This window comes from Macaca mulatta, chromosome X, assembly GCF_049350105.2.
Source record: "Macaca mulatta isolate MMU2019108-1 chromosome X, T2T-MMU8v2.0, whole genome shotgun sequence".
NCBI lineage: Eukaryota > Metazoa > Chordata > Mammalia > Primates > Cercopithecidae > Macaca > Macaca mulatta.
Window position 1 is genome coordinate 51,734,543 of NC_133426.1, and position 24,326 is coordinate 51,758,868.

The 24,326-nt window shown below is 36.6% G+C and overlaps 1 protein-coding gene across 2 annotated transcripts in view; it reads left to right on the forward strand.

The window, feature by feature from the left end:
• Window positions 1–24,326, forward strand: part of MAGED1 (MAGE family member D1) — a 106,494-nt gene that overhangs the window by 20,976 nt on the left and 61,192 nt on the right. Inside the window, exon 1 of one of the 2 annotated variants that reach the window (XM_077988267.1) lies at window positions 19,867–19,922. The exons of the other annotated variant lie outside the window; for it this stretch is intronic. Within the exon in view, the coding sequence (XP_077844393.1) occupies window positions 19,878–19,922 (45 nt within the window). The 5' untranslated portion in view covers window positions 19,867–19,877. Of the gene's footprint in view, window positions 1–19,866; window positions 19,923–24,326 lie in introns of those variants that run through there. 2 annotated transcript variants of the gene reach the window in all.

Genomic DNA, 24,326 nt, shown 5'->3' on the forward strand with positions numbered 1-24,326 from the left:
TTTTTGTATTTTTAATAGAGTGAGGTTTCGCCATGTTGGCCAGGCTGGTCTCGAACACTTGCCCTCAAGTGATCTGCCCGCCTGGGCCTCCCAAAGTGCTGGGATTACAAGCGTGAGCCACCGCGCCTGGCCGTATTTTTGTATTCTATACCATATTTTTACTGTACCTTTTCTATGTTTAGGTAGGTTTAGATACACAGATACAGAAATACACAGATACACAAATTGTGTTAAAATTGTCTATAGTATTCAGTACAGTAACATGCTGTACTGGTGTGTAGTCTAGGAGCAATAGTCCATACCATATAACACAGGTGTGTAGTAGCGTATACCATCTAGGTTTGTGTAAGTATATTCTGTGATGTTCACACAACGGTGATGAAATCAGCTAATGACACATGGCATTTCTCAGAATGTATCTCCATTGCTAAGTGACACATGATTGTAAAAGAAAGAAAGAAAAAAAAACAGCTATGAGAGGATGAGGAAACAGAAACGGAGATCCACAATTTGACGCAATTAGAATCCAGAATTTATGGAAAAATTTTACTAAAAGAGCAAAAAGATAAAAGGGTGCCGATTGGTGTTGAAATGCAGTGGGTGGCAAAACTTCATGACCTTAATTAATACTGGGGCTTAACTTGGTTGTATGTCAGGATCCCAGTATATTTTATCAAGGTGCCTCCTGTAATCTAAGGGGAGTTCCTGAACAGGAAAGAGATAAGCAAGTATACCTCACATTAACTATCAGAAATATTGCCTTGCCTGAATTCCTCACATTTGTACCATTCATTGCCTTAAAATATCCCATAGTGGGTATGAGCACTCTGATCCAATGATAAAATTTAAGTTAGAGATAAAATTTAATGATAACATTAAGTATTTGGCACATGTGAATCCATTTGACAACGTGAGATCCCTAGGACTATACTCCAGTTCAAATAGGTTAATACAGCCCACTATAAATTAGAATAAGTCTATAAATACGGAAACCCATGATACAAAGCCTATTTGGTAAAAGGGTGATTATCCCCGTGTCTTCTCCATTAACAACCCAATTTGGCCTGTTCTTAAACTTCAAATGAATAGAACCCAATGGATTACCATAATGCTAATGTTGTGGCCCCGCACATTAAGGTCCCCATAGCCAATATTGTTGACATTACTGATTCCATCCAGTCTGTGACTGGTAAATATTTTGCTATTATAGATTTGGCTAATATGTTCTGTTCACTGCCTGTTTCAACAGCCTTTCAGTCTCAGTTTGCGTTCATCTCTGAAGGGACACAATAAACATTTACCTGACTACTCATGGGATACCTCCACAGCTTTGCCATTGTACACTATCTTTGCTGGCAAGATCTTAACTGTACCGAGCTTTTTCTAGGTGTACAGGTGTGACATTACATTGATGACGTCCTTCCCTGAGGAGATTCATTTGACACACTCATTCCGGAAATGCAGATACTCACAAAATTGCTCATAAAATGGGATGGCCATTGTGCCACACGTAGTGCAAGGTCCTACCACTTTTCAATACCTACACATTATTTGCTAAACTGAAGACCATTTTGTCTCTGACACTGTCAGAAAAGCAGCTATTGGCCCTGTCAGTTCCCACAACTTCTTTTAGGCTCATTTGTGTTCTGGAGACAAAACATTCCTGTTTTATAAATTTTATTGAAGCCCATTTACGCTATTTCTTACGTATCAGTTCATCTTGAATGGGGATCCCCTCCAACAAAAGACTCTAGAACCTGTCAAAATTGCAATATGACACTAACGCCAATTAAGTCACTAACGACAATATCATTAGAGACCCCAGATGCGCTTCACCATAGAGGTTTTAGCAACTTCCTCATTTCTCCTAGATTCTCTGGATCATCCATCATTCCCATAAGTTGCCAAGGGTTTCTGATGCAAGAAACTCATCCTTGGACTTGTTCTGTACACCATTAGAGTGTACAATTGCTAGCTGCATAGTGGGCTGTCTTAGAAATAGAGACTATCACAATCCCTCAGCCTGTGACCCTCGATATCCAGCTGCCTATTGTGCCTTGGGTCATGGAAGCCGTGGCACTGCAAGCTGGGCATGGCTACTGAGGCCTCTTTGCCACAAGATGGAGAAAAACCTGGGTCTTCTGTCATATACCACTTGGAGGAAGGGGTAGCCTCCCGTCTTTAGTTCCTTGCTAAATACCATGGTTTTGGGGGACCCGTCACCCCCTCCCAGACCCTGGGGCTACCTGCAGAGCCCCTTGAGATCAAATGGTGTGAAAAACAATGGTTTGTACAATTTATGGATGACACCACAAGCATTGTATACAATGGAGTTTGCTGGAGAGCTTATGCTTTTCATCCTTTAACCAAGATGCTTCTGATAAGGACAGGAACACAGGGTTTATTCAGTACAGTTGGCCAAACTTCAGGCATTCACCTTAGCACTGTATGCCCTAGCCAACAGTTGGCCCCATCTGCACATTTTTACAGACTCTTGAGCCACTGCTTAAGAGTTGCCCCATTTGGGGAAAGAACTCTGAGAATCTCTAACCTCACAGATACCCAAAATGTAAATGAAGGTAACACATTTATTTTCACATAGTAAAGGTCAAACATAAGGTCTCACCAAGAGACTCCTTATTTTCCTTCAGAATTTGAGGCATCATTGATAGTGACGAAGGCACCCATTTTGTTTCTTAGAATATACAGTGCTGGGCTTAAGGAAGGAATTCAACAAAACATTTACTTTGCTTACAGACTTCATTCTGTAGGACTTAGCACCATACTGACTTCATTAAACAGATGTATATTTAATTAAATGAACATGGCACAGTTCAGTCATTAGACAAGCATCAGGGGTGAATTGTAAGATTCTGAGTCTATTTTTTGAAGTTCGCTGACATTTTTTTAAGCTTCACCTTCTTCCCCTCTGCCCCACATCGGGGCAAACTGGTAAGAAGCTCTGGTTGCTCCCTCCTTGGGGATCAGGAAAAGATTCAAACTATGGAAGCTCCTTCATGTGTGTAGGAAGCCTTACACTGGGCCCTAACCACAATGAAAACCCAAGCTTGTCTCCTTTCCTTGTTCTGTCAAGCCGTTTCTCACCTGCTTGGGAAGCCTGACCTTCTCTACCAGAAAATCTTCATTTAGGTAAGTATTAAACTTTCTTGTACCCTCTTGGTGTGTGTAACCAGTCTCAACATCTAACCTAAGTTTGGGATGGGGGTCCCTTCTTCCTCTTCACAGTGTCAAGTAGTACCTGATCGAAGTTCTTCTTTGCATTTCCCTAATGACTAATGATGTCGAACGTATTTCCATGTCCTTATTGGCCATTTGTATATCTTCTTTAGAGAAATATCTATTCAAGTCCCTTCTTCTTTTTAAATTACATTATTTATATTTTTAATTGTTTAGTTATATGTCTTTTAATGTATTGTGGGTATTAGGTCCCTAACAGATACATGATTTTCAATTGTTGTCTTCCATTTTTTTTTTTTTTGAGATGGAGTCTGGCTCTGTGGCCCAGGCTGGGGTGCAGTGGCGCGATCTCAGCTCACTGCAAGCTCCGCCTCCCAGGTTTACGCCATTCTCCTGCCTCAGCCTCCCGAGTAGCTGGGACTACAGGCGCCCGCCACCTTGCCCAGCTAGTTTTTTGTGTTTTTTAGTAGAGACGGGGTTTCACCGTGTTAGCTAGGATGGTGTCGATCTCCTGACCTCGTGATCCGCCCATCTCGGCCTTCCAAAGTGCTGGGATTACAGGCTTGAGCCACTGCGCCCGACCTGTTGTCTTCCATTTTATGGGTTGTCTTTTCACTTTATTGATGGTGTCTTTTGAGTACAAAAGTTTTTCATTTTAATGAAGTCCAAGCTATCTAGTTTTTCTTTTATAGCTTGTGCTTTTGTGTCTTATTTAAAAATTGTTACCTAATCAAGTTCACAATGATTTGCACCTATGCTTTCTTCTGTGAGTTTTATAATTTTAGCTTCTACATGTAAGTCTTTGATCTCTTTTGAGTTTATTTTTTATTTTTATTTTTATTTTTTTTGAGACGGAGTCTCGCTGTGTCGCCCAGACTGGAGTGCGGTGGCGCGATCTCGGCTCACTGCAAGCTCCGCCTCCCGGGTTCACGCCATTCTCCTGCCTCAGCCTGCCGAGTAGCTGGGACTACAGGCTCCCGCCACCACGCCTGGCTTTTTTTTTTGTATTTTTAGTAGAGACGGGGTTTCACCCTGTTAGCCAGGATGGTCTCGATCTCCTGACCTTGTGATCCGCCCGCTTCGGCCTCCCAGAGTGCTGGGATTACAGGCGTGAGCCACCGCGCCCCGCCTGAGTTTATTTTTGTATGTAGTGTGAGATAGGGGTCCAATTTCATTTGTATGTAGATATCCAGTAGTCCTGGCACCATTGTTTAAGAGACTATGCTTGGCACTCTTGTCAAAAATCAATTGACCATAAATATAAGGGTTTATATCTACACTCTCAATTCTGTTCATCAGTCTGTATGTCTACAATTATTCTAGTACCATAGAATCTTAGTAACTGAAGCCTTGTAGTAAGTTTTGATATTGGGAAATACGACTCCTCCAACTTTGTTCCACATTTTCAAAATTGTTTTGACCATTTTGAGTTACTTCCGTTTTAGTATTAATTTTAGGGTCAGCTTGTCTGTTTCTGCACAGAAGGTATTTAGAATTTTAATAGGAATTTCACTGAATCTATAGATCAGTTTGGAGAGTATTGCCATCTTAACAATATTAAATCTTACAATCAATGAAACCAAGTGTTTTCCCATTTTTAAAGGTCTTAAATTTCTTTCAGCAATGTTTTGTAGTTTTCAGTGTACAGGTTGTGGTCCCACACATTAAGGTCCCCATACACAATATTGTTGACAAGTCTTTCATCTCCTTGGCTAAATTTATTCACCTTTCACCTTCTTGGCTAAATTTATTCCTAAGTGTTGAATTTTTTTTTATGCTACTGTAAATGGACTTGTTTTCTTTTTTAAGTTTTATGTTTAATTGACACACAATAATTCTATTTATTTATGGGGTACAGTGTGATGTTTCAATAGACATATACATTGTGCAGTGATCAAATCAGGGTATTTAGCATATTAATCACCTCAAACATTTATCATTTCCTTGTGGTAAGAACACTCAGAATCCTTCATCTAGTTATTTTGAAATGTATAACACAATATTGTTAATTATAGTCATTCTACTGTTCAATAGAACAACAGAACTTATTTCTCCTATTTAACTGTGATTTTGTACCCTTTAACTAGTCTTTCTGCCTCTCTTCCACCCCACTCTTTTCCCTCTACCCTCCTCAGCCTCTGGTAACCACTATTCTAATCTGTACTTGTATGAGATCAGCTTTTTTAAGATTCCACAAATGAATGAGATCATGTGCTATTTGTCTTTTTGTGCCTGGCTTATTTCACTTAAACTTGTTTTCTTAATTTTATTTTTGTATTGTTCATTGCAAGGTAGAACTACAGTTGATTTTTGTTTATGATCTTATAACCTGCAACTGTGCTGAACTCATTTATAAGTTCTAGTAGTTTTTAGTGGATTCCTTAAAATTTTTACATTCAAGGTCATGCCATCCACAAATAGAGATAGTTGTACTGCTTCCTTTATAACTTCAGTGCCTTTCATCATGTTTTCTTTTAAAAGTGCCCTTGTTAGAATCTTCAGTACATTGTTGAAGTGGAGAGAGTAGACATCCTTGTCTTTCTCCTGATTTTAGGGGGAAAGCTTTTGATCATTAATTATTTATTGATATTATTATTATTATTAGAGACAAGGTCTCCCTCTGTCACCCAGGCTGGAGTACAGTGGCACAATCTCTGCTAACTGCAGCCTGGACCTCCTGGGTTCAAGTGATCCTCCTGCCTCAGCCCCCCAAGTAACTGAGACTACAGGCACATGACACCTTGCTGGATAGTTTTTGTATTTTTTGTAGAGACTGGGTTTCGCCATATTGCCTAGGCTGGTCTCGAACACCTGGACTCAAGCAACCCGCCCACCTCAGCCTCCCAAAGTGCTGGGATTACAGGCGTGAGCCACTGTGCCAGGGCCTGATCTTTAATTATTAAGTATGGTGTTTCTGTGAATTTTTCATAGATGCCATTATTGGGTTGAAGAAATTTCCTTCTGTTCCTAGTTTAAGAGTTTTTAAATGAAAAGTTGTTGGGCTTATTCAAAGCCTCTTTCTATATCCATCGAGATGGTCATGTGGTTTTCACCTTTTATGCTGTTAATATAGTGTATTACACTGCTTTTCATGTATTTATCCAGCTTTTTATTTCTGGAATAGATCTCAGTCATGGTGTGGAGTTCTTTTTATATGTGTCTGAATTTGGTTTGCTAGTATTTTGTTGAGGATTATTGTGTTTATATTCATAAGGGATATTGGTCTGCAGGTTTCTTTTCTTGTAATGCCTCTGTCTGGTTTTGCTATCAGAATAATACTGGCCTCACAGAATAAGTTAGGAAGTGTTCCCTTGTCTTCCCTCCTTTCAAGGAGTTTGTGTAGCATTTAGCAGCGAAGCTGTCTTGGCCTTGGCTTTTATTTGTGGGTAGTGTTTTGATTACTAATACAATCTCTTCACTTGTTATAGGTCTCTTTATCTTATCTATGTCTTCCCAAGTCAGATTCAGTAGTTTTTGTTTTTCTAGGAGTTTGTTTTATTTAAGTTAATCTGATTTTTTGTCATACACTTATTTATAGCATTTTTTTATAAGATTGGAAGTAATATTCCCTCTTTCATTTCTTATTCTAGTAATTTGAGTCTTCTGTCCTTTTTCTTGGTCATTCTGGTTAAGGGTTTGTCAATTTTGTTGATCTTTTGGAAGTACCAATTTTTATTTTCATTGATGGCTCTCTATTATTTTTTGATTCTCTATGTCATTTATTTACTCCTTAGTCTTTGTATTATTTCCTTCCTTCCTTCTGTTTGCTTTGGGTTTAGTTTTCTTTTTATAGTTAATTAAGATGAAAAGCTAGGTCATTGTTTTAGATCTTTCTTGTTTTTCATATATTTATCCAACTTTTTATTTCTAGAATAGATCTCAGTCATGGTGTGGAGTTTTTTATACGTGTCTGAATTTGGTTTGCTAGTATTTTGTTGAGGATTATTGTGTTTATATTCATAAGAGATATTGTAATATAGTTATTACAACTATAAATTTTCATCAATAAAGAATACTGCTTTCACTGCATGTCATATGTTTTGGTAGGTTGTGTTTAAGTTTTCATTAATCTCAAAGAACTCTCTCATTTCCTGTGTAGTTTCTTATTTGACCTTTGACTTTTTTAGAGATGCGCTGTTTAATTTCTACTTTTGAATTACTTTACAAAATATCTTCCTGTTACTGATTTCTAATTTAATTCTATTGTGGTTGGTGAAGATACTTTTTATTGTTTCAGTCCGTTTTATGGAGACTTGTTTTATGATCTAACATATGGTCTATCTTCCATGAGAATATTTCATATGCACTTGAGAAGAATGTGTGTTCATCTGTTACTGGGTTAAGTGTTACTCTAGTGTCTATTAGGTGCAGTCTTCTTTTTCCTTGTTGATCTCCTATCTGATTGTTTTTAATCTATTATTGAAAGTGGGATATTGAGGCAGCCAGAATATGTTATTGAATTGTTCGTTTCTCTGTTCAGTTCTGTCAGTTTTTGGAATCTGTTGGTAGATGAATGTAAGTTTATCATAGTGATATTTTTGTGATGGATTGGCAGCTTAAAGATTGCAAAATGTTATTCTTTGTCTGTTTTACCAATATTTGTTTTAAAGTATATTTTGTCTGCTATTAGTATAACCACTCCTACTGTTTTTTGGGTACTGTTTATATGGTATCTCTTTTTCCATTCTTTTACTTTAAACTTATTTGTGCCTTTGAATCTAAAATCATTCTCTTGAAGATAATGTGTAGTTGGGCCATACCTTTTTTTTTGGTCAATTTAACTAGTCTCTGTCTTTATTGGAGAGTTCAATCCATTCACATTTAGTGCAGTTACTCTTCAGGTAGAATTTACATGTGTATTTTGTTATCTGTCTTCCCTATGTCTTATGTTCTTTTGTTTTTCTGTTTTTACATTACTGCTTTCATTTGTTTTAAGTCAATATTTTCCACTGTGCCATTTCAATTCCCTGTCGTTTCTTTTGCTATATATTTTGGTGTTTTTTTTTTTAGTTCATTCTATGGAGATTACCATTAACATCTTAATTGATGAGAATCTAGTTCAGATTTATATGAACTTATTACTGTCGATAGAATACAAAAGCTTTGCTTCCTTAATAGCACTATAACCTTTATGTTGTTAGTGTTACAAATTATATCTTTTTGCACTGTGTGTCCATCAACATAGATTTATAATTATTGTGGTAGTCATGTTTTAAGTCAGACTGGAAAACACAGGAATTGCAAATTTTTAAAAAGCAACAACTATATTTATACTGTTTTTAATATTTACCTATGTAGTTACTTTTACCATTAAACTTTATTTCATCTTATGATTTCATGTTACTTTCTAGTGTCCTTTCCTTTCAGACTGAAGGACTTCTTTTAGTATTGCTCATAGGGCAGCTGCCAGCTACTTGATATCTCTTTCAGTTTTGTTTATCTGATAATGTCCCATTTGCTCCTTCACTTTTGAAGGATAGTTTTACTTCCTTTATTAGATACAGAATTGTTTATCGCAGTTTTTTTTCTTTCTGTAACTTGAGTATGTCTTCCCACTGCTTTTTGGCCATGGCTTCTGAGGAGACGTCAACTGTTAAACTTCTGTTTTCTTGTTTGTGAGAGTTGTTTTTCTCTTGTTGCTCTTTGGGATTTTCTCCTTGTTTTGGCTTTCAATATATTTATTATGATGTGCCTGTGTGTATATACTTCTCATTTTTCCTACTTAGTGTTTGTTTGCTTTTTAGAATGTGTATGTAAACATTTTTTTCATCAAATTTGTGATACTTTCAGCTGTAATTTGTTCAAATATCTTCTTCCTCTTTTCTGTTTTCTTCTCTGATTCCCATTATATGTATTTTGGTTGCTAGATGGTTTCTTACAAGTTTCTGAGGGTGTGTTTATATTCTGTCTCCCTGTGTCTGTGTGTGTATATATACATGTGTATGTATATATATATGTATATGTATATATACACACACACAGTCTCAGAAACCTATGTGTGTATGTGTGTAAAATTTCTGTTCCTCAGACTGGATAATCGGAATTGGACTATCTTCAACCTTGCTGATTATTTTTTTCTATCAGTGTAAATCTGCTCTTGAGCCCCTCTAATGAATTTTTCATATCAGTTACTTTATATTTCTAGGGGGCTTGAGGGATTTAGGGGCTTGTTGAAGAAAGACATATGACTGTGAGGTGGCAATATCACACACAAGTTTTATTGGGAGATGTGTTGACAGGCTTGCATGTTGGGGAAGTCTTTCACAGTAGGAGCTTGTCCAGAGGCCCTGGCTTTGGAGTTGCTACTCTGAAGGGGAAGAGGCCATGGAATTTCCAGAGAGGGAGACTGTAGAGGGGACTTGACTTACATGTTTAGGTGATGGCTACTCAGCAGCACAGTGGGGAGTCTCTGGGTCCGAGAGAGCTCTAAAGGGCAACAATATGTCAAAAGACAAAATTACAACAAATTTAGTTTAAAGATCTCACTTGGCCGTATTTGTGATTCTAGAATCAGGCAACACTATTCCACAAAATAGAATACTTGTTCAAATGAGCTGAGAGCAGAAGAGATTGACTTCATAGAGGAGAAGGGCTGAAGAAGCAAAGAACAAAGTGTATTAGTTTATTGTGTGTGTAACCACTAAAGTATCTACTCAGTAGCTTAGCCATCATTGGATAAAGATTTCCTTAAATGCCTGGGACCAGTAAATTGCATAGTCTTTAATAAAGGGATCTGTATACATCTTGGGGCATGCAACACTTAGCCAGGCAGTTTACAACCGTACATTAGCCTTCACTTCCTGATTGCAGAGAGCCTAAAAGTCAGTTAGAAGTGAGAGTTTATGGCCTTCTTAGGTGTTTCCTGAGCATGCACAAAGCCCTATACATGCAGATGGCCTTCTATATTCCCTAGAAAATATCAGAACTCTTCAAATCCCCTATTGATAGCTTATTCCTCAGCTTTTCCTTTCATTCTTTTTATTTAGTCTATTGTTTGCTGCAAGTGTTAGCATTTGTGGAGGGGCTTTTAGTATGGGTTTTGCACTGAATCAAACATAAACCTTTTAAGTAGTGTCTTCCGGGGAACCAACGGACAGGACAAATAATGACAGTTCTTTAGAACTGAAGCTTTGGGAGTTGATGCCACTGCTAAACAGCTGAGCCAGCTAATGTAGTTCTTTGACAGCATAGAAATGTAGGGAGAAATGAGCAGCCCCTGACTGAAATGCCGCCGACTCTCCTTGTTCTTACTTAGTTCTGTAGATTTTGTTGCTGTTGATCAGTTCCCAGAGAATTTAGGTGATTGACTTTGCTTGTTTTGACCAGTTTTATTAGATGTCTCTTTGGGGAGGAGATTTCACTGAGCTCCTCACATAGCCATTCCAGAATTCCCATACTTTTGGTGTTTTATATAAAACCTCATTGCTGAAGCCTAAGGTCATGCAAGTTTTCTGTTTTCTTCTAGAAGTTTTATAATTTTCTGTTTTACATTTAGATTTGTGATCCATTTTGAATTAATTTTCATGTGAAGTGTGAGGTTTGTGTCATAATTTTATTTTGCACATGGATTCCAGTTGTTTCAGCACCATTTTTTTTTGTTTTTGGCGAAGATTGTCCTTTTCCATTGAATTACCTTTATGCCTATGTAAAAAAAATCAGTTGACTAAAATGAAATAACCTGATCAAAAAATAGGCAAAAGTCCTGAACAAAGACACCTCACCAAAGAAAATATACAGATGATATATAAGCATGTGCAAAGATGCTCAACAACATATGTTATTAGCAAATTGTAAGTTAAAAAAGATACCACTACACATTTATTAGAATGTTCCAAATCCAAAACACTAACAACATCAAAAACTGGTGGAAAGATGAAGCAACAGGAGCTCTCTCTCATTCTTTCTTGGTGGGAATACAAAATGGTATAGCCACTTTGGAAAACAGTTTGACAGTTTCTTACAAAGCTAAATGTACTCTTACCATATGATCCAGCAATTGCGTTCCTTGGTATTTACTCAAATGGGTTGAAAAGTTACGTCTACACAAAACTCTGCACATAAATGTTTATAGTAGCTTTATTCATAATTGCCAAAATTTAGAAACAATCAAGATGTCCTTTAGTAGGTGAATGGATAAATTGTAGTGCGTCCAGACAATGGAGTTTAGTGCCAAAAAAGGGCTATGAAAAACCTTTTCGAGCCATGAAAAGATATGGTGGAATCATACGTGCATATTACTGAGTTTTAAAATAAGCCAATCTGAAAAGGCTGCATGTCTCAGCTACTCGGAGGCTGAGGTGGGAGGATGGTTTTAGCCTGGGAGGCAGAGGTTGCAGTGAGCTGAGATTGCACAGCACCCCAGCCTGGACAACAGAGCGAGTCCCAGAAAGCAAGCAAGCAAGTAAGAAAGAAGGGAGGGAGGGAAGGAGGGAAGGAGGGAAGGAAGGAAAGAAGGAAGGAAGGAAGGAAGGAAGGAAGGAAGGAAGGGAGGGAGGGAAAGAAAAAGCTACATACTATATGATTCCAAGTATTTGACGTTCTGGAAAAGGCAAAACTATGGAGATGGTAAAAAGATCAGTAGCTTCCAGGGTTTGGGGTTTGAGAAGGGATGAACAGACGGAGCACATGGGATTTTTAGGGCAGTGAAACTACTCTGTATGGTACTATAATGGTGGATACATGTGTTTATACATTTGTGAAAACCTATAGAATGTACAACACTGAGAGTAAACCCCAGTGTAAACTATGAACTTTAGGTGAGAATGATATGTCAATATAGGTTCATCAATTATAACAAATATACATACCCTTCTGGTGGGAGATTTTCATAGTGGGGATGGTTGTGTGTATACGGGAGCAGAGAGTATGTGAAGAATCTCTACCTTGTACTCAGTTTTTATGTGAACCTAAAGCTTATTTAAAAAATAAAGTCAATTTTTAAAAAGTCAACTGAAAAAAAAATGCTTCTCTCTCCCACACCTTGCCCCAATCCTCTGGCAATAATAAATGGTTTTGCAGTATTAAAAAAAATCTGTGATTGTATTTGTGCGGATCTATTTATGGGCTCTGTGTTCTGTTCTGTTGATCTATGTGTCATTTCTTTTGCTAATACTATGGCACCTTGATTACTATAGACTTATGTCATGTCTTGAAATCAGATAATATGAGTCCTCTAACTTGGTTTTTCTTTTTCAGAGTTGTGATAGCTGTTAGGTCATTTGCCTTTTCATGTCTACAAAATGCTTGCTAAAATTTTGATTGGAATTGTGTTTATATGACCTTAATTGAGCATTTTATCTCCTCTCTTTGCATATCATTTATATTTCTTTTTCTTAACTTTTTAGTAGTTACCCTAGTTTTTACAATACACATTTTTAATCTAAGTCTTTCAAATACTATTGTATTGCTTCCTGTATAGTGTGGGTACCTTATAAGAGTTATTCCCCGTTTCTGCCTTGCTTTCTTTTTGACATTGCTGTCACCCCTTTCACTTACTTACATGCTACAGTCATTTCATACATTGTAGTGTTTTTACTTTATACACAGTTACCTCCTAGATTGATTAAGAATAAGAAAAATAAAAAGTTTTATATTACCTATATTTGTTTTTCTCTGACTTTCTTTCTTTATGAAGATTCAGGTTTCTAACATGTTATTTTTATTTTGTGCCTGGAGAACTTCTTTTGACATTTCTTGCAGGACATGTCAGCTTATGGTATCCAGCAGTTTCTCTACCATGTAAACAAATCATAAGTGCTAGATCTTCCTGTCTCTCCAAATGTTCAAGTGGTGATTTCCCTTGTGGCCTGAGTTCTCTGATGAGTTTTTAAAAGTTATTGATTTTCATTTTGTCTAGCTTTTGTAAGGGCAGGAGGGACATCTTCCCAGTTCTTTACAATTTGGAGCTACAATTAGAGGTGCTTATGTATGTATTTTTAAATTTTTCTTGTGGATGTGTTACCAAAACAGTAAAAAGAAACAGGTGAAATTAATTTTAATAAAGTATTTTATTTAACCCAAACATCAAAAATAACATTTTAACATGTAATCTGTATAAAAATACTTAAGAGCTGTTCTACATTAAAACAATACTCTTCTAAATATCATATGGATTTTTCTACTTGTATCACATCTCACTTTGAACTATCGCATTTCACGTAATCAGTAACCCAATGTGGTTTGTGGCTATTGCATTAGGCAGCACAGGTCCAAAGAGAATATGTAGAAAGAGAAGGAAGGAGAGTTGAGGATGAACTTTTGGGGATACAGACAGTTAGGTGTTAAGCAGAGGAAGAGAGACCTAAAGACAGAAAGAAAAGTCAGAGAAAAATCGAAGAGAGCAAAAGAATAACTGAAACAAAGGGAAGAATATGTTTCAAGGAAAAATAAGTATTCAAATAGTGTCAAATGTGTCAAGGAGCTCAGGGTAGATATGGACTAGATACGGGAATTGACAAATGGAAAAGAATAGAGAATACGGAAATAGACCGGTGTGTGTGTGTGTGTGTGTGTGTGTGCGCGCACGCGCGCACGCGTATATGTATATATATGTGAAATTAGTAAGTGAAAGAGGTGTCAACATAAATTAATAGAGCAGAATGTATCATTCAATAAATGGTGATGGGACAATTGATTATCCATATAGAAAAAAATAAAATAAAATACCAACACCAAAAACAAAACATTAATTTTTTATAGATTATACACCCAATTGTGAAAAGCAAAACTTTAATTTTTTTAATAAAAAAAATTAGGGGACTATTTTTATTATCTCAGGGAAGGGAAGGGTTGTTGAAACAGAATGTATAAAGAAAGTCTATAAATCAATTAAATGATAAGCCATCCAACCCGAAAAATGGGCAAAGTTATGAAGAGGTAATTTATAAAAAAGGAAATACAGAAGTCCAATAAATACATTAAAATGTGGTCAACTGCACTAATAATCAAGGGACTGAAAATCAAAATAATGAAATGTCACTTTTAACATATCAGATAAAAATTTTATTGTTTGACAATACCTGGTATTGGCATGGTTGTAGGGAAACAGTAGTCTTCATATATGGCTGATGTGGGTGGAAAGAAATACAGTCACATTCGAATGAAATTAATTGTGAAGGATCTAGTAAAATTGTAGATGGGCACTTCCCTCTGTCGCAACATTTCCAATTCTAGGAGACATGTAAGACAACATTGCAGTATTACTTGATATTGTGAAAAACTGGAAATAAACTAAATTCCCCAACTGTTCCAAATTAATAGGGGAATGATCAATAACTCATCATCTATTCATACAGTGCAATTTAATATGGCAGTGAAAATGAAGAAATCACATCAGTATGTGTCAGTGTGATCTTAAAAACATAAGGCTGATGGAGAAAAGTGAGTTACAGAACAATCACATAATATGATACCATTTATTTAAATTTAAAACATACACAAATACAATATATTGCTTATAGATACAGATATGTTTGAAAATGTATGTATAAAGAAGGAATTGAAATGATGCACACCATATCAAATTTGGTTGCCTCTGGGGAGGGGAAAGGATAATGACTAGGGGTGGCTTTACAGAGTACTTCATCCTTATCTAGAATGATTAGTTTGTTTCATAAAATAGATGAAGCAAATGTGACTACATTTTAAAAAATGTTAGCAATTGTTAATTCTGGGTGGATATTCTATATTTTTGAGATATTTCCAAAATAACACCAATACCAATTAAAGTTTATAGGAGATAAGGAAAGAGGAGGAAAAAAAAAAAAAAGGTAGTGCCTGGAGAAAGATGCAGAAATTTGGAGGAAAAATTACTTTCAAGGTGGTAAAAATTCAAATAGATTTAACTACTGGTGGGAAGGAGCCTGGGGAGACGGAGTGGTTCAAAGTACAGGTGTGAGGAGAGATGACTAAAGAGGTAAGGGCCCAAAGTGGTGACATCATCTTGACCTATTTATACTCTGATTATAGTACCAGTACCCAGCTTGTGAGGGGTGAAGCAAAGCCATTTTTCCCAACTGATCTATCACGTATCTGTCACCTAAGGCAAAAAATGTATTTCTTAACTGATACAGCTATATGTTTTTTTTTAAATTTTTTTATTATTATACTTTAAGTTCTAGGGTACATGTGCACAACGTGCAGGTTTGTTACATATGTATACATGTGCCATGTTGGTGTGCTGTACCCATTAACTTGTCGTTTACATTAGGTATATCGCCTAATGCTATCCCTCCAGCCTTCCCCCTCCCCACAATAGGCCCCGGTGTGTGATGTTCCCCTTCCTGTGTCCAAGTGATCTCATTGTTCAGTTCTCACCTATGAGTGAGAACATGCGGTGTTTGGTTTTCTGTTCTTGCGATAGTTTGCTGAGAGTGATGGTTTCCAGCTGCATCCATGTCCCTACAAAGGACACGAACTCATCCTTTTTTAGGCTGCATAGTATTCCATGGTGTATATGTGCCACATTTTCTTAATCCAGTCTGTCACGGATGGACATTTGGGTTGATTCTAAGTCTTTGCTATTGTGAATAGTGCCGCAATAAACATACGTGTGCATGTGTCTTTATAGCAGCATGATTTATAATCCTTTGGGTATATCCCCAGTAATGGGATGGCTGGGTCATATGGTATTTCTAGTTCTAGATCCTTGAGGAATTGCCACAGTGTCTTGTCTTCCACAATGGTTGAACTACTTTACAGTCCCACCAACAGTGTAAAGGTGTTCCTATTTCTCCACATCCTCTCCAGCACCTGTTGTTTCCTGATTTTTTAACGATTGCCATTCTAACTGGTGTGAGATGGTATCTCATTGTGGTTTTGATTTGCATTTCTCTGATGGTGAGTGATGGTGAGCATTTTTTCATGTGTCTGTTGGCCGTGATACAGCTATTTGTAATAATATTTCGTATGCTGTCTCCTTTGTGTTTTATTTATTTATTTATTTTTTGAGACAGAGTCTCACTCTGTTACCAGGCTAGAGTGCAGTGGCAGGATCTCGGCTCACTACAACCTCCGCCTCCCTGGTTCAAGCGATTCTCCTGCCTTAGCTTCCCGAGTAGCTGGGACTAGAGGCGCGTGCCACCGCGCCCAGCTAATTTTTGTATTTTTAGTAGAGACGAGGTTTCACCATGTTGGCCAGGATGGTCTTCGATCTCTTGACCTCAAGATCCGCCCACCTCGGCCTCCCAAAGTGCTGGGATTACAGGTGTGAGTCACTGCGCCCGGCCTCCTTTGTGTTTTATATTTGATAACTACATATCAAACAACTGTTATTCCCAATCTTGACTTGGAAAAGTAACAAAATATTCCTAACAAAGTTACACTGACATGCAAGTACAGTGTTTTCTGACATAGCTCTTGAAAAAAATATTGGCAATAAATGTATTTAAAAATAATTTTAGGCTGGGGGCAGTGGTTTAAGCCTATAATCCCAGCACTTTGGGAGGCCAAGGTGGGTGGATTACCTGAGCCCAGGAGTTCAACACCAGCTTGGGCAACACAGGGAGAACCCATCTCTACAAAAAAAATAAAAGAATTAGCCAGGCATGGTGGTGTGCACCTGTGGTCCCAGCTAGTCAGGAGGCTGAGATGGAAGGATCGCTTGATCCTAGGAAGTCAAGGCTGCAGTGAGCTGTGATCTCACCACTGGACTCCAGCCTGGGCAACAGAGTGAGTTCCTGCCTCAAAAATTAAATTAAATTAAATTAAAAATAAATAAATAAAATAATTTTAATGATGAAGGAAATTTCAGAATTTAGTAAGTTCCCAATGTTGTTTGGGCATTGGAAGCAATGTACTGTGAATCTTTAAATTTTCCAAATACAGAGTATCCAATAGATAAATGGACATCCTCACTGGGCTCTATGGGTAACTTCCTTTTCATCTTCTCCCACTTTACAAGGTAAACAGGCACTCTGCACTTCTTTCCTTTTTAAAGAAATTATTTTTATTTTTAATTATTATGGCTATATAATAGTTGTGTATATTTACGGCATACATGGGATGTTTTGATACAAGCATATAATATGTAATGATGAAGTTAGGATAATTGGTGTTTCCATCACCTTAAGCGTTTATCATTTGTGTTAGGAACATTCCAATTCCACTCTGTTGGTTATTTTATTTTTATTTTATTATTATTATTTTTTGGAAAGAAGATCTCACTCTGTCACCCAGGCTGGAGTGCAGTGGTGTCATCTCGGTTCACTGCAGCTCCACCTTTCGGGCTCAGGTGATTCTTCCACCTCAGCCTCCTGAGTAGCTGGGACTATAGGCGCACACCACCACACCTGGCTAATTTTTGTATTTTTAGTAGGGATGGGATTTCACCATGTTGCCCAAGCTGGTCTTGAACTCCTACGCTCAAGGGATCCACCCACCTTGGCCTCCCAAAGTCCTGAGATTACAGGCGTGAGCCACTGTGCTCAATCTCCTTTAGTTATTTTTAAATATGCTATAAATTATTGTTAACTATAGTCACCCTATTGTGCTATTGAATACTAGATCTTATTCGTTCTGTCTAACTGTATTTTTGTACCCATTAACCACTCCCATTTTATCTCTCCCTCTCTGCTACTCTTAGCCTCTGGTAACCATCATTCTACTCTCTCCGTGAGTTCAGTTTTTTTTTTTTTTTTTTTTTAGCTTCCACATATGAGTGGGAGCATGTGATATTTGTCTTTTTGACTCTACTTCTCTTTTCTCATCCAGGCTCCATGGAGGGGAAAGAAAAGGGAAAAGGTAGACAAGAAAGATTGGTAACTTGGTCTTGACCCTGCTACTCACGAGCCTTAACGTGTCTTCTTATCTTTTCTTTTCCTCACCTGCTAAAACCTCTGCAGCCCTACTTCTGCAAGCCTTCACTCTTCAGGAATTACTAGGAAGTTCTACTCATACTGGGAGCCAAATGGGATATCAGGGAGATGGGTAGGAGAATCAGCAGTACTACTAGGGATATAGCACTGGAAGATAGGTTCTTAGCGTCTCAGTGTTAGCCCTCTTTTGTTAATTTCTCATAAAAGCACATTGTTTTATTAGTGGTCTTTATAACAGTATTGGAAAATTTCAGCACCAACATAGGTCAAACAATCTTATGTAGTCCAACGTAAGTACCTAATTACCATTTACGACATTTTCTTTTTTTAAATGGAAAACTGTTTTGGAATGTAATTTTCTTATAAATGGTAGTTTGGGGCTACATTTAATTCGTGAAAGTTAGTAAGAAAGTAGAAGAAGAATAAAAGTTTGAGTTGACAAATCCCATATGTGAATCCTTTGAGATGTTTATTAAACTAAGGTGTTATATTGTGGTTAGATTTCAGGAGGTAAAAAGTGGTAGAAATTACTTTATTTCGTTTTTCTTTTTTTCTTTTTTTCTTTTTGAAACGGAGTCTCACTCTGTCGCCCAGGCTGGAGTGCAGTGGCCGGATCTCAGCTCACTGCAAGCTCCGCCTCCCGGGTTCACACCATTCTCCTGCCTCAGCCTCCCGAGTAGCTGGGACTACAGGCGCCCGCCGCATCGCCCGGCTAGTTTTTTGTCGTTTTTTTTTTTTTTTTTTTCTACAGGAATAAAATAGTGGAATTGTTCTCTGATACCATAAGTCAGTCAACCAATCTCTCCCACCCCACACACATACATTTAATTTTTTTCTATATTCCTCGAATGTGAGGTACCTTTAATTTCTTAAAAAATCTCAGTAAGTGTGCTGTTGCTGAATCAGTTTTTTTACATTAAGTACTACAGGGTTTCATCTGTCATTACTTTTTATGCTAACCATTTTGTAACTTTTATCTGAATAATTAAATACTTGTAACTAAATTATGTTTGAAGATTCTTAATCTATATAGGAGAAAACTTGTTTTATTAAATTTCATTTATTAGTGTTATTCATATTAGTAAAGTGTCTACTTTTTCTCTGTGGTTGTCAGAAGCTGGAGAACACCAAGTAATTTAAGATTTATTTGATTTGAGACTTTACCATAGTCAGGATATTTAAAGATATTTAACTAGGGGCACTATATGTATTAAAAGCTGACTTCCACTTTATAAAATTACAAAATATTAAAACATGCAGAAAAGTGTAAATAATAATAAAACAATGAACACTTTTGCATTTATTGCCTAACTCAATACATTTAGAAAATCGCAATGCAATTGAAGTCCCCTCTATGAACCCCCAATCACATCCTACTCCTTTTTCTCTACATGTTGCCATTATCTTCAATTCAGTATTTATCATTCCTTTGCATTTCTTTTGATTTTCCTACTTATATAAATATCACTTGAAATATATGAAATTATTTTGCTTTTTTGAACATTATTTATATGGCAGAAATGTATGCATTCTTCTACAAACCTGCTTTTTTATTGTTCATCATGGTATTTGTCAGGCTCATTAATGAATATAAAACTCATGCATCTATTTATAATCTCGTATAAAATCATAATTAAAAGTCTCACTCCATTTTTAATGTTTGACTGCTGACAGCTTTGAAGTCTTATCTCTCCCTGTTCTCCCTCTGTCCCACATCTGAGCAAGATAAGAAAGCCATGATGCAGTGTTCTTTACCACCAGTGTAAAGTTCAAACCACAGGTGAGAATCCTCACCCCAGCCCCACCCCCAACCACCATAAAAACCCAAGCCAGTGTTCTCTCCTTGCTTTATAAAGCCATGTTTGGATGTGTCTGAGAGCCACCCCTGCTCTCTGCAGAAAACCTCATTATGTGAGTAATCAGCTTTTTTATGAATGTTGGTGTGTGTTTGTTTGGTATCATTGGTGTTGACATTCAAACCAAATTTTGAACTGGTGTCCATCCCGTCTTTGTGGAGTATTCAAAAAATTATTTCAGTGTTCTTTTGTTAATGGATATTAGGTTGTTTCCTTTTTTTTTATAGTTGAAAACAATGGTTCTATGGATACTTTTTGTTTTTTCTTATTGATTTGTAGAAGTTACATTTATATTCTGGATATGGATTCCTTGTTAGTGTTGCAAATATCTGCTCTCAGTCCGTAGTTAGTCTTTTTACCTTAACGGTTTCTTTTGTAGTACAGAGGTGATGAATTTTGATATAAATTTTGATCAAATCTACCAGTCTTTTTATTTATGATTGATCTTTGTATCTTTAAGAAATATTTCTCTGATTTGGAGGTTATAAAAATGCTCTTCTAAATGTTCTAAAACCTTTAAAGTTGATTTTTCCCATTTAGGACTTTGATCTATTTATTTTTTGTTGTATAAGTTACTTCTTTTCTTGTAATGTCTTTGTCTGGTTTTTGTATCAGGACCATACTGGCCTCATAGAATGAGTTAGGAAGTATTTGCTATTCTTTAATTTTCTGGAAAAGTTTGTGTAGTACTGGTATTATTTCTTTTTAAAATGTTGGTAGAATTTGCTAGCGAAGTCATCTGACTCTTTAAAATTTCCTTGTGGGAAGGTTATACAGATGCTCCTTGATTTACAATGGGATTAAATCCCGATAAACCTGTTTAAGTTGAAAATACTGTAAGTTGAAAATGCATTTAATACACTTATCCTAGCAAACATTGTAGCTTAGCTTAGCCTACCTTAAACATGCTCAGAACACTTAATATCAGCCTACAGTTGGGCAAAATCATCTAACACGGAGCTTCTTTTATAATAAAATGTTGAATAGCTCATATAACTTATTGAATACTGTGCTGAAAGTGAAAAGCAGAATGGCTGTATTGGTGCTCAAAGTTTATTTTTTATGGAATGTATATCGCTTTTGCGCCATTGTAAAGTTGAAAGAGCATAAGTTGAACCATCATAAGTTGGGGATTGTACTAATTTAGTTTATTTGTTTCTTTGTTATTAATGTGTCTTTTTGTTTTTCCTGCATTGTTTCCAGAGTTTTTAAAAAAATCTCTTAATCAGATTGATTGTGATGAGCCTTGTAGTTTCCTTCATGTTTCTTTTGCACCAAATATGTTGATATTTTTTGATTTGGGGGTTAAAATTATCACTAAAATAATGGCAAAACCCACAATTAATAGTAACATATGAAGAAACAGTGGCTAAGAATTTTAGCTGCCTTCCTCTCCCGAGAATCATCTCCTTACCTCAGGGGATCTGCCGGGTGAAAAGTATTAATACTCCTCTCATCTTCTTTGGGGACTTTAATTACCTGTGTATTAAGTTGCTTGCCATTGTTCAACAGTCCACTGATATTCTTCATACTTCAAAAAAATTCTTTTCTGTCGGTTTCATTTTGGATGATTCTTATTTCCATTGTTTTCAAATTCTTTAATCTTTCCTTTTCCATAGTTTAATATGTCATTTATCCAATTTGGCGTATTTTTAAGCTCAGATATTATTATTTACATCTCTAAAATTTTAATTTGGGCGTCTTTGTTATAGTTTTCCATGCCTCTACTTAACTTTGTAAATGAATAGATTATGTCATAACTTTTTAAATGTCCGTGTCTGGTAACTCTAACATCTGCATCAATTGTTGGTTGGTTTCAATTTATTGATTTTTTTAAAAAAATAATTTCAAGCTTCTTTGCATTGCTGGTGATGTTTGTTTACATTCAAGCCTTGTGGATTTTACCTTGTTGGATGCTAGATATTTTTATATAACTAAAAATTTCTTGAGCTTTATTCTGGAATATGATGAAACTACATGGAAACAGTTTGATCCTTTTATGTCTTGCTTTTAAGATTGATTAGGTGGAACCAGGGTGGTGCTCAGTCTATGGAAAATTATTCCTTGCTGGCTGTTGGTAACAGGTGCTGTTCCTGTCCCAGTGTAAGTGATGAAAAGTGTTCTTTCTAGTGATTTCAAATGGTTCTCTCCCCTGCCTTGGGTAGTTTCCTCTATATACACTAATGTATACTCTGTTGAATACTCAATGGACCCTTTACAAATCTCAGGAGTTCTTTTTCTGCACTGTTTCCCCATTCTGCTAACTATTACCTGCAGATTTTAGCTGCCTTCTCACTGGACTCTGAGTGTTGTCTTCTTACCTCAGGGGATCTGCCAGGTTCTGTCTCAGTTATTACCCTTGCCTGTGGCATAATCTGAAAATTCTCTCAGGGAAGTATGCTGGGGCATTTATAGGGTCACCTTGTTTCTTTACCATTTCTCAAGGATTATTGGCCCTCACTACCTGATATCTATTGTTCTGAAAACAATTTACTTTTTAATTTTTCAACTAGTTGGGTAAATGGTCTCTGTCATTCCATCTTGCCCAGAAGTACAAGTTCAGCTGAGAGTTTAGAAAGGGTTAAGATTCTCATAAGTTTTTTATGTAGGGAATCTTATCAACTCTAAATATTAATAGTTTCCTTTATTCATTTCTAATCCTTACTCTCTTCTGCCTTCTCCTTTTCCTCCTTCCTCCTACTTCCTCCCGCACCTCTGGATAGGGTCTTCAGTATAATGAATGAAAGGGATGATAGCAGTGATTCCTGACTCCCATTATTAAAGGGGGAACACATTTCTAATGTCATTATTTGTTTTTTACAATGAAGACTTTGTGCTCTTCTTTCACATCAGTTTACAAGTGCTGTTTGACAAGAATTTCCTGTAAGCCCTTAAGATATTGAGTAACAGTTTAGTGCTTAAAAACTGTCAAGCAACATTTATCGTATGCCATCTTTCAAAGTACTTACCTGTATTAATGCATGAGAGGCCCAAAACAAACATAAGAGGTAGGTACTGTTATTATCCCCACTTTACATATGAGAGACAATGAGGTTAAATACATTTCCTAAGGTTGCACATAATATATGGTGAGGCTGAGATTCGAGTCTAAGAAACCTGGCACTTAGAGCCCAGGCTTCTTCTGCACTGTACTTCTCTGCTCGTAACTAATATGAGAGTATTAAATGCAATTGTCAGTCGGTTCATTTAAATGACCACAAAGACATTTCTAGCACTTAGTGTTCACATTTCAATTATTTATGCTAGCTAAGTAACCATTATCAACAAAAGTTACAAACAGTAGATATTTCACTATAGGAAAAGATGGGATTAAAATTGTAGCCCTCTTAGCAGGTTGGTTTTGAGGAATTTAATTTACTAGATTAAAGTTACGTGATTCCTGCTATCCCGTGAGTTTTGTTGGCTGCAGGCCAGGGATTGGCTGTTTACTACTTTCTGCTGTCTCAGTGCTGTAATACCCCGGCCTAATGACTCTAATTAACTCCATATATTTGTTCCAGAAAGATGCAAAGGTTCTGTATAGTTAAGAATCAATAAAATACAAACTGTTGCCTAGGAAACCCCATTTACTCTTAGTGTCGGTAATTAACTTTTTTTCTGGAGAAGTTTAAGAAACAGGCCCAAGCCATTCAATAGCCATTTGTGAAGCTGATATTTAAAGAAATGTAGATGCTGCATTAGAATCTTTAGGCATCTATACCAAGAATGCAGTGATTCCATCACAAAAATTTCTCTTCTTTCCTATTGGCAGATTATAGGAATAAAGTATTTCTGATTTAACTAACTCAGGTACCAGGGAATATTTGGGCAAATTAATACATCTCTTGTTTTGTTTTTAAAAATTTTTTCATAAAATCCAGATCCTGCACAATAATGAATCTCTTAATTTATTAGTAGCTGCTTTTTAAAAATAATTTATGAACATAACTTTCTGCTTTACTAATAAAGAGCTGAAGCAGACTTAGGACTGATGAGAAGAATGTAAACTAAAAATCACGTCTATGAAAATAGGAATTTCTTCCTAAGATCTGGGTGATGTTTTTCAGTGGCATACACTGACCTCATGGTCAGGATACAAAACTGACACAGACGATAAAGCTGACAAAGTGGAGGAAATTGGCTTGCAGACACTTGGAGAAATCACTTCAGAGTAAAACCACTTTCAAATTTTTTTTTTCTGACTATGGAATAGTGTTTAGCATGTTTCAGCAAAAGTCTGCACAACAATACACTAGATATACATTTTAAAAGACAAATAGTATCACAGAGCAACACTCAGGGAGAGATCTATTTCTATGGAGTATAGGTGGCTTAAGAACCTAATGTGGATATTTTAAAACTTAAAAAAATCAAATCTCTTCCACTTTGGAGATTGTTTATGTGAAGATTTCATATGGCCATTCCTCTGCCAGAGCTCTCTTGGAGAGTAGAGTGTTTC